General features: G+C 36.7%; 1 protein-coding gene across 1 annotated transcript in view; it reads right to left on the reverse strand.

Annotated features, from left to right (window-relative positions):
• The window catches only part of LOC114464233 (insulin-like growth factor 1 receptor), a 96,206-nt gene extending 91,286 nt beyond the window's left edge, over positions 1-4,920 (reverse strand). Inside the window, exon 1 of the mRNA XM_028448290.1 lies at positions 3,982-4,920. Coding sequence (XP_028304091.1) covers positions 3,982-4,087 — 106 coding nt within the window. The 5' untranslated portion in view covers positions 4,088-4,920. The remainder of the gene's footprint in view (positions 1-3,981) is intronic.
• Positions 4,921-11,706: the final 6,786 nt, after the last annotated feature.

Genomic DNA, 11,706 nt, shown 5'->3' on the forward strand with positions numbered 1-11,706 from the left:
GGCAAAAATGGGAGTAATGTAGCAAAAATGCATTAAAAGGTGCAAAAAAAAAGTGATGAAAATAGGTTAAAATTTGGAAGTGTGGTGTAGTTGCAGAAAAAGGGTAAAAATAAGCAAAAATGGGCTGAAATTGATGAGAAACTATTCTTAGTTTCTTGAAGGCATCTGGCGACCCCTCCCTGTGTCTTGCAACCCCAAATGGGGTCCTGACCCCAGGGTTGCGAACCCCTACACTAACATACACACACAATGGGTGAGTGCACACTTTGGAGCCCAAAGAGGCGGAGCTTGACTCGCTGCAGGTAGAAGTATTTGATTATTTACTCCTCCATTCAAGTTTTTCAGCAGTGTGTAGGAGTTCTTTCATAAATAACTGTGGAGGAACAGTGGTGTGCCGCCTGGAGCAGGTCAGAGGGCGCCTGTACTCACACTACCTCACACACCCATGTTTCAGGTGACACGTCTATATTTAACCAGTAAAATGACAACTTGAAGCACATCTTACAGTGCAACACAACACCGTCAACAAACCCAAACCAAGTCCTGATCAGACATCCTAATGGAGTGGAAAGGACAACATAAAAGTCGGTCACAGCCATCACACAATGAGCTACAACTCAATGGTTCCTGTTCTAATACCGAATGTCCTTCATTGGCTTTTTAAACATTGACATCACAAAGTTGTTCTGGGATTTCCATGGATACGGTTGATGGTAACGGAGTGGAAAGAAAAAGGGGAAAAAACTAGAGGAACTGTCAACCTTGGGGTCAGGACCCCATTTGGGGTCGCGAGACACTGGGAGGGAGTTGCCAGATGCCTTCAAAAAACTAAGAATTTCATGAACAATTTGAGCCCATTTTTGCCTATTTTTACCATTTTTCTGCAACTGCACCAAACTTGTCAAAACTTTTCTTGCCATATATTTTCTCCTTTTAAAATAATTTTTGCTACATTACTCCCATTTCTGCCACTTCTCCATCAGATTCCAATGCCTTTAATGCACATTTTTTTCCACTTTCAAGGGATGTTCAGCACTTATAAACCCTTTCCACCATTTTTTACACCTTATGTCACATATGTTGACCCATTATTGTCACTTTTAACTTTTTTCACCATATTTCATGCTTATTTTCAGTTTGTCATGCCCATTATTTGCCCCATTTCTGCCACTATTAAGCCAATACTGACACTTTGAACCCTTTATACCATTTTTTCTGTGCATTTTTGGTCACTTTTAACCTATTTTATTTCTGACTAAAACAAGGATTTACATCTTGTTTGAACGCTAACGGAATCCGGCCTGGATTCTCACTCACAGCTCAATATGCATGCAATGAGGAAATGAATGAAGAAGAAGAATGAGAAGAAAAGGTTGTGACACAGTTGGAAAGCAGCCACTTCCTCCTCTGCTCACAGCCACCACCATTATTCCTAAGCCGCACACTGGTCACCAGACTGGCTTGATAACACAACAATAAGCACAATATACACAACCACAATTTCACATCACATCACTTGAAACTTATTGATTATTCCCCACCCATTCGTTTTCCTATCTTGTATCCCTCCTCCCTGTTAACTCCCCCCCCCCCACCCCCCTCACCCTGGTGTAACACTGCCCTCTCTCTTTTACATCCTCCCTTTAATAAAGTATTTACCCTTCCCTAGGGAGGGCTGGTGATGGTCACAATTATGCAATGAAATAAACTCATTTATTTAATTGCAATAATAAAATATGCATTGCTGTTAAAAGATTGCACTTCTTGTAGTGTTAACCTTCAACAGCATGTGCAAACAAGGTGAAAAAAAAAAAAAAAAAAAAAAAAAAAAAAAAAAAAAAAAGGAAAGCAGCCTCGTCCACGTTCTAAAACATTCACACACACAACCTGCAGGCCTAGAGAAGGATAAATAATACGCCTGGGTAAGAGTTCAGGAGCTGATTTTGTTTCACCATCTTTTAGATTCCCAGCAGGATTTAAACACTGGCACAGAGAGAAACTTCCTTTGGCTTTTGTGAAGTCAGGAAACAACTCAAGTGTCACATTTCTTTCATATCGAATGAAAAGATAAAAGTCAGGAAGTGTCTCTGTGCACATGGTTTTAATCTGAATACCATCAATAGAGGCTCAGAGTACGTTAATACGAGCCAACGCAACTCACTGACACACAATAGCTGTGTTTCCATTACAGTTTTTCACAAAATAAAAGTAGCTGGGTTTCCATTACAATTTTTTTTCAAAAAAAAGCGATATTTCTAAATGTCAACCAAGTATAATTTTGCTTTGAACGTGTTTCCATTGAAGGCTGTTTTGGGCAGGAGCTTTGTAACTCTGCAGGAGGATGGACGTTCCAAACTTCCTTATAACACTCGACATTCCTTTGTTGTTTCACGTCTAAAGTGGCACTAATAATTTTCAAGTATAATGCTAAGAAATATCCTGGTCTCCTCTTCTGTCCACACATCCACGCTCGGAGAGAAGTGGTCATGTGACCAGGTACCTCATGACATGTGACTATGTACATCACGTTCTGTGACATGTATATGCGGGAAAAGTATTTCCATAGCGCTTTTGTGACACATTTCAATATCGAAATGTCTAAAATTTTTCCACAAGAAAGCGTAAAAACTTTTTTGCAATATTTGAGTGCTTTTTCGAAATTCATGTGTTTCCATTACCAATTTTTATTGAACTATTTAGATTTAGCGCAATTCCAAAGGCAATAGAAACACAACTCGTTAGAAATATCGCTTTTATTTTTGCAAAAAAATTTAATGGAAACCCAGCAAAACTCCATCTTCCTGTAGAGAAGTCTCACTGAATGAGATTTCACCAGAGTTACCAGGTTCCGAAACACCTTCAAAGAGACTTTAGACTTTGTAGAAACTTTAGAAATATCACTTTTATTTTGAGAAAATTGTAATGGAAACAAAGCTAGAGTCTGACGATCCATGAGCCTCGAAGTGGAAAATTTTAGGGAACACAATAATTATCAGGACATGCTGGTTTTTATTTCACTTCAGTATAGCAAAAAATCGATTTAATCGATATATCAAATTTGTAGAAAAAAACGATCTTTCGCCCAGCCCTACTTCAGTAGATATAACTTTTATGGACGTATCCTGTAAATAATAATGTTCAAAAACGAAACCATTTGTTTTACTTTAGCCAAAATGAAAAATATGTATTAGTAAATTCAGTTTTTGAATTAAGTGGCCTAAAAAGTACATGTGTTAGGTAAAACATTCTTTAATTTATTGTTCCAGATGTAAATGATCATTTATTATTATTGATAAACTGGGAACAGTTCATTTCTTCTTTCTATAAATGCAGGAATTATTGACAGCATCTTACAATTAAACAACATGATTGTGTTTCATTTCCTGATTCAAATCACTTGGAAAAGGTTTATTACACACTTTGTGTTTGAAAGTCTGTGTGTCAGTGTTTAGGAATTAATTTGTGTGTGAACACGTTTTATGTGCACACACTTAATTAACCACGTGTTGGAATGAATGCGTTAGTCACAGTTTGATCAGGTTTATTTGGAGGCTGGAGCCGTGGGAGCGCCCGTTACCCACTATGTAAAATGGCCACATGGTCGTAGTAACCTTCAGCTCCGCTGCGCGTGCGTGTTTCTCTCCTCTGCCTCAGTGCGTGTGACCGTGCGCAACAACCTGCAGCTGCTTAATGTCTGTGTGAAAATTATTAAGGCGCAAATATTGCATCAGACGTGCACGTGTTGCGTGTAGCGGGACTAAAGACCTAAAGAAGCACATGGTCCCGTTCAGCTGAACACGGACCGGTAACGCGTCTGACGTTTGTAACGTATGGGTAAAAAGAAAACACACCAGTGCGTAATTACGCACGCCCCCTCAGCGATGACGCGTCACAGGAGGTCAACTGGGTCACAGTTTGAGTTCGAATCCCAGTCTTGAAACAAACATAGGTACTAGTTATTGATAAACAGGCTATACTTACTCTCTCCATCGGTGCGCCACACGCAGAACGTGGAGACGGAAAGCATGAGCGCGCAGAGCAGAGTCGGCCTACCCATCAGAGAGTCTGACCGGATCTTCCTGAGCATTATTCACCCACCAAATATTAAAAAATAAAAAAAACACAGATCCAGTAAAAAGTTCCGGAAGTCTGATATAAAAAGACTTTTTTAAAGGATAACCGTGGGAATCTCCAAGCTGTTCCTCCTCGAGCTCCTTTGATGTTTTTTTCTTTCTTTTTTTACAAAATCCAATAATAAAAAATAAAAAAAAAAGTAATTCCTTTGAGTAAAAAATAGAAAACGATTATAACGGTGTGTTATTTATTCCAGTCACAGGACACGTTGACGTGCTGTGGTATGGCGCACACACCACTGTGTGAGTGTTGATGGTGATAGTAATAATCCGCATCTTCATTCTCCATCTCCAGGAAGAAAAAAACAACAAGGAGAGCGCGTTCAGATGGAGGAGAGAGAAGATCTAGATGTTCTCCTCACCATTATGGGTCATGGATCACACACACACACACACACACACACATACACGCCACCATCGGCCCGAGAACGATCCGAGGGGGTGACAGCATGGGGAGGAGGAGGAGGTCAAAATGAATGAAAAACGCGTTTGGTTTGAACCTCAAAGACTCTTCGTGGAGTGTGTGGATGTTCACAGATCCTCTCTGAGCCTCAGCGATCGTCAGTGATCTGCAGCTGAAAGCAAACACCGGACTCGGTGCCACGCACTAGAATCGGTCTCCAACAGAACGAGCACTGCTGAAGAAACGAAGGAAAGCATTTGAGTGAACACGTCATAAAAAAGAAGAGTTTTTCAGATCTCAGGCTGGATCTGGATCAGTTTTCTCTGGGATCCGCTCCGTAGATGTGTTCTGTGTGATCTGAGCTGTAAACAAGAGGCGCTTCTCTCACTGAAACACTGGGAGAAACTGGAAGGAAAACCTGGAGTGGATCCACTGCCGCTCACGGACTCATGTTATGGAACATTTTATGTTTTTTGTTTTTGTTTTTAACAAGTACAGATACAAACAAAAAGGCACCTTTCAATTAATGCAGATCATAGACAAAACAGGAAAAATAACCAAGGGACAAAACAATGTACTAACAATCAAACAACAGATTAACCTATATATGAAGGTGGATATGTTGCAAAATGTCCATTTTTTTCATAAATGAAACACGACTAGAGGCATTTCTGCCATGAAGAAAAGATAAAGAACTGGCAAAAAGAAAAAAGTTTAAGGTCATTCCTCCAGTAGGTAAAGTTAGGACATTTATGAATACAGTATTTTCCTAACAAAACAATATTATTCACACCATAATCAATCATTTCATCATTAACAAACAAGCTAAATCATGCAACAACAGAACGTAAACCAAAACGTGAGCATTGCACACTCTTTATCGTACATGTCTTACCATGGAGGTAGATTTGTGTCTTTATTAATAGTCATTTTAAAAGAAGTGAACCTTTGTTTCCTTTATAAATCCTTTGGAAAGTTTTGAGTTGGATGAGATTTGGGAGTTTTAAATCTGGTGTTTTTAATAGGCGTGTCCCGATTCAATATCGGATATTTGTCTGATATCAGCCTGAAAACGTATATCGAATTTAAATTTCCGAATTTCTGATTTTTTTTTAATTAGTTTTGTAATTCATTTTTTTTTTTTAATTAATTTTATTCAATTGTAAAACACTGTAGATAATATGTTGAAGGTTAAAATGTATGTAACCAATTGGTTATTAATAAATGGGTCAGTTTTTCTCATCCCTACTCTTGCTGACTATTGTCCTCTGTTTGAGTGACATCACTTGATCAAGACTTTTCTAACATTCCACACTACAAAATACAGGAAGTAATTAACATTTTTTTTGTCACTGATTTACTGATATCAGATCAATATCGGTATTGGCCGATATGCAATCCTGATAGCACACATACATCTCGCCGATGTCGGCACGATGAATGAAGTTGCATTGGCGAGACATATTATGGAGAGCGTTTTGCTCATTGAGCAGACGTCGCGGAGACATCGTCGTTTGGACGATGGATTAAAGATGCTTTACGCAAACTCTCTACAACTTACAGTATATTAACCTTTATCCAGCTCAGATCATTCAATTAGTATAAATATCTCCATATCCATAGTCGAGTATTTACTTAAATCTGATAGGAAAATGGCAATATCACAACAACAACAAAAACAATATACTACCACTAAACAGCTCATTATGTGAGGACAAAATGAAGAGAGACACAGTTCATGATTATAAATGTATTTTCAGCAGCATAGTCAAAAGAGCCCCAGCACAAAAACAGCTTCATGGAAGTGACATTTTACAGTTCTACAATTTTATAAGTGGTATCACCGATTTGAGGGAAAAAAACACACAAAATGACGCATTAGGAGTAGAATGCTGACACACGATCTAAGGCTGACATCGGTGAGACATATGCGTGCTATCTGGAAAGGCTGCAATATCTGTATCATATCAGAAATGAAAAAAAGTTGCATCGGGACATCCCTAGTTTTTAAGAATAATCCATGTGTGTGTTCTCTGTATTTTGCTTTAGATATCAGTCTGATGGCTCTTTTTTGCATTATGAGTAAGGGTTGGATGATAGTTCTGTGCGTATTTCCCCAACTTTTGGACAGTAACTCAGATATGGAGGTAGATTTATGTCTTTATTATTCAATCAAAACTAGTTTACTTCAATCAAAGATGAACATTTTCAATCAAAGAAAAAACTGTTCAAATACAATTTTTTCTTTATTTAATGTTTCTATTATTAATTGTAAAAAGTCATTAAATGCCCTGTTCCCTCTGTGTATGTATAGGACTGCAGATGTACAGAGGTCACAACTATAATGAATAATAAGTTATATCATACTAATATGAAAACGTTTGTATAAACATGTATGTTTATTGTCACAGACACCATAATAATAAACTGTAGATGATATACTGTATGTGGCTCAGACCTCAGTCTATCTGAGCACTGGGATTTCCATGCTCTGTTTCTGCTCCTCAAACGTCACACGTCAGCAGTAAAATGTGACGTGGACTTTTAAAGAAGGGAACGTGTGTGTTTTTCATTCATACATCAGTCAGTGGGGGTCTGTGGAACCTTCTCCATGTCACTGTGACTGATTGAGAGGATGAATGATGATTCACGCTTTAACACTGGCTTTGGTTCAATTTAAGGAAGAAACTGATATTTTAGCTTTAATACATGTTGATTTAAACAAAATGACTTGTTAATAAAATATTTTGTAAAGCAAGGGTTCTCAACCTCGGGGTCAGGAGGACACCATTTGGGGTCGTGAGACACTGGGAGGCCGTTACCAAATGCCTTCTAGAAACAAGGAATATTTTTTGAAAAACGTAAGCCAATTTTTGCTTTATTTTTACCTTTTTTCTGCAGCTACACTAAACTTGCAATATTTTAACCTATTTTCATCACTTTTTCTTGCCATATTTTTGCTCCTTTTAATTCATTTTTGCTACATTACTCCCATTTCTGCCACTTCTCCATCAAATTTCAATGCCTTTTCTGCACATTTTATTCCACATGCAAGACATTTTCAGCACTTATAAACTCTTTCCACCACTGTCCCATTATTGTCCCTTTTAACCATATTTCATGCTTATTTTTGCCAATTTAACCACATTCACCATGCCAATTTGCCAATTTCAACTCATTGTTCCTACTTTTTAAATTACAGACTTGTTCGTATTTGGCCCCTGAACTATTATTAAAAACTACAACTAAATTATTAAAATTTACCAATGATATTTTTTCTGGCTTTGACAATAATCTGCTTCCTGGTGCTTTATTTATAGATCTCACCAAAGCGTTTGATTTGGTCGATCACTATTTGCTTTTAGACAAGCTTCATTCTATAGGCCTGGATAGGTCTTCACTCCTCTGGTTCAATTCTTACCTTCATCATCGGCAACAGTGAGTGTTTTACAATGGCAGCAACTCTGAATTTTTATTTATTGAGAAAGGTGTTCCGCAAGGTTCTTCTCTTGGCCCACTTTTATTTTCAATATTTATTAATGATCTCCCTCTTGCATGCAATGACTGTAACATCCAACTTTATGCTGATGACACCGTGATTTATTCTGCAAAATCCATCTCAGATATTAATCACTCTATTCAGCATGATTTCAATGCGGTTCAATCCTGGCTACAATCTAATAAACTATTACTCAATAACTCGAAATCAAATTTTATGTTGTTCCAGAAGCGGGTTCGCCCAGTCTCAGCCAATGAGATTAAACTTACTTTTTCTGATTTGTCACCAGTCCCAGTTGTTGATCAGTTTAAATATCTTGGTCTATGGCTAGACTCCTCACTGTCATTTAAAACTCATATACAAACTATTACAAACAAAATTTCTTATCGCTTAAAATTGCTTTATCAATCAGTTAATTGTTTTAGTTACTCAGTTAGAAAAAGGATAATTTTACAATTGATTCTTCCCATTATTGATTACAGTGATATTATTTATCAAAACACCACTGCCACGATTCTCCAACCATTTAATGTCACTTACAATAGTCTGTGTAGATTTATCCTCCGCTGTCCCTTCAGAACTCACCACTGTCATGGCTCTCTCTGGCATCTAGACGACAGCTTCACTGGCTATTATTTATATTTAAATGTATTAATTTAAGTTTTCCTGATTATTTAAAACAATATATAATTCCTTTCAGATCGTCATACAGTTTGCGTCATGCTGATCAACCATATCTTTAGTCCCTAGAGTCAAAAAAGAAGTCGGTAAATTTTCATTCAAATATAAAGCTCCATTTGACTGGAACATTCTCCCATTATCGATCCGCTCTCTAACCTCTGTCTCTGTTTAAAAATGCTCTTATCCTCCATCTCCAGAATATCTGTCAGTGTTTTTGATTATAGGCTATGTAACCTAAAACTTTTTATTTATTTAATCTAATGAAAGTTTTTACTATCATTAGATAGCTACTATTAATGATATCACTAATATTACTTATTTATTTTTGTATAAAATATTTACTGTTTTGATCAACTGTTAAATGTATACTGTGTGTGTGTGGGTGTGTATGTGTGTGTGTCTATCTATATTTTGTTGTATTTATTATTTTTGAAAGATTGAATTCCTGTATTGTCTGCTCTGCTGTATCTCTCATTTTATGTAAGTTGAGGACCCCCTCGAAAACGAGATGTTCCATCTCAAGGGGCATATCCTCCAATAAATAAATTATCAAATTATCAAATTAAAACTAAAATGAGTTTTAATAGCTGATGAGTTTCCTGTGATTTCATTGAGAGATAAAGCTGTGTATCATTTGCATAGCAATGGAAAATTATATTATATTCTCTGATAATGTGACCTAGTGGAAGCATATATAATGTAAAGAATATTGGTCCTAAAACTGAAGAGAGATTATTAACATGAACAAAGTGTTCTGTCCAGTGACGTGCAGTCAGGGTAGGCAAGGTAGGCAGTGTCTACCCAAGGGTGAATTGATATTTCGATTATTTGTTTTAATTATAATATAATTATAAATTATTTATTTTTCAATTTCCGATAGCCTACAATACCTATAAGTTTGAAGGTGTCAGCAATTTGTGCTTTTCATAACCCAAATCACTAAACATTGCTATTTCCTAACCGCTGTACGGCAGGAGGAGGCCACACCCCTTCTCAAAAGCACATTGCTGCTCTGCCTCTGTCCCCATAGCGTGTTTTTATGTGTTTGCGCATATGCGCAGTCAGTTCCCCAAGATGACAACCATTTACATCCAAAGGCAGCTCTCTACGCTGCCTTTGGACATTACCGCGCTATGATAAATGCTATACCTAAGTTCACAGTGCATTAGTTAATTGATTACACGTGACCACTGCTGCTACGTTCTCTAGCTAGTGGGCGGGATAACACCACAGGCAGGATGACAGCGCTAGAGATGATAAAGAAACTTTTTTTTTAGTAAGAACAACGGCTTTTAAAAAATGGGAGACCAACACCTGAGTTGTCAGACCTTCAGCAAAGGTAAGGTCAGAAAATTGTTTGTATTTTCTACAGTGAATGGAACAAAAAGAAGGATTGGCTTTGTGGATGCTCCTCACTGAGGCTGTTCTGAGTTGTTGTTGCTGTTGTCATTTTCTCCATGTTTCTGTGTTTCCAACACAAACAACGGATGTCGTGTCATGAGATATATGCACCAACCCTGTCTGATGCTAAGAGGAGATCATTGGTTACTTTTACTAAGGCAGTATCTGTGCTGTGATGGGCTCTAAAGCCAGACTGAAAGCTTTCATATAAATTGTTCCTATGTACTGTAGGTGATGACATATTTGAACTGCAATGATTTTTTCAAGAATTTTGGAAACAAAAGGGAGATTGGATATAATTGGATAAGTCATTTGGATCAAGGGTAGGATTTTTTAAGGAGAGGTTTAATGACATTGGTTTTAAAGGCCTGTGGTACATAACCTGTTACTAGAGATGTGTTAATCCAGTTCATCATATTAGTACTAATTAGTGGAAGAACATCTTTAACTAGTGGAGTTGGGATTGGATCTAAAAGACAGGTTGTTGGTTTAGAAGCACTAACTATTGAGGTCAGTTCAGATAGACCAATTGGAGTGAAACTATGTAAATAAAAGCTGTATGTTGGGGTTATTTCAGGAGATGTTTTGTTTAAGAAATTATTGAGCATTCCTGCAGGGGGGACATTAGCTTTGTTTCTAATTATTAGAATTTTATCAGTAAAGAAGTTGATGAAGTCGTCACTGCTCAGGTTGACTGGAATAGAGGATGAAAAGAGGCAGTGAAATGAAAATAATGAAAAAGTGTTTTCCAAGTAATTCAGATTTTTTTTTAGTTTTACTTATTGTCAATGTTGTGTATTTATTTTATTTTTTTTATCAGTCTGTATATTTTGTTTATGTTTTCATTATATTAAATAAAGAAGTTTGTTATTATTATTTTTTAAAGGCACAAAATAGGGAATGTTTAAATTAAAATAGTATTAATTGCGAATAATTAGGATTTAAAGTCTTAACATTTAATTAAAATAAAAAAAATAAAAATAAATAACGAGCAGAAAACAAACAAAGGAAATACTTCCAGATCAAAGTTTATTCTTATTATGAAGAACGGGAATGTCGTGAATCAGCTGCCAGAAATGAATGACACCAAACAAAAAGCGTTTCCAGTTTCTAAGGTTACACGTTTGATTCCATTTGTTCTCTGTTGTGTGTGCGCGTAATTGGAATCGTTCAAGTGTCACCCTCTGCTGGTGATTGTGAGTACAACAGTTTGGTTGCAATACAAAAAATGCCACACACACACACACACACACACACACACACACACACACACACACACACACACACACACACACACACACACACACACACACACACACACACACACACAGGGCCACGTTAAAATAAAGAATAAATCAGTTTTTTTTCGAGAACCTGATTTTTATTTCAAGAATAAAGTTGTATCCAAATAAAATCGTAATTTTAAGAGATCAAAGTTAAGATATTTAGAAAATAAAGTTAATATGACTTTAATTTCAAAATATTACAACTTTATTTTTATAAAATTCCGACTTTAATCTATTAATATTACGACTTTAATATCAAAATATTGCAACTTTATTCTCATAAAGTTACAACTTCAATCTCAA

Source organism: Gouania willdenowi, chromosome 6, assembly GCF_900634775.1.
Source record: "Gouania willdenowi chromosome 6, fGouWil2.1, whole genome shotgun sequence".
Classification (NCBI taxonomy): domain Eukaryota; kingdom Metazoa; phylum Chordata; class Actinopteri; order Blenniiformes; family Gobiesocidae; genus Gouania; species Gouania willdenowi.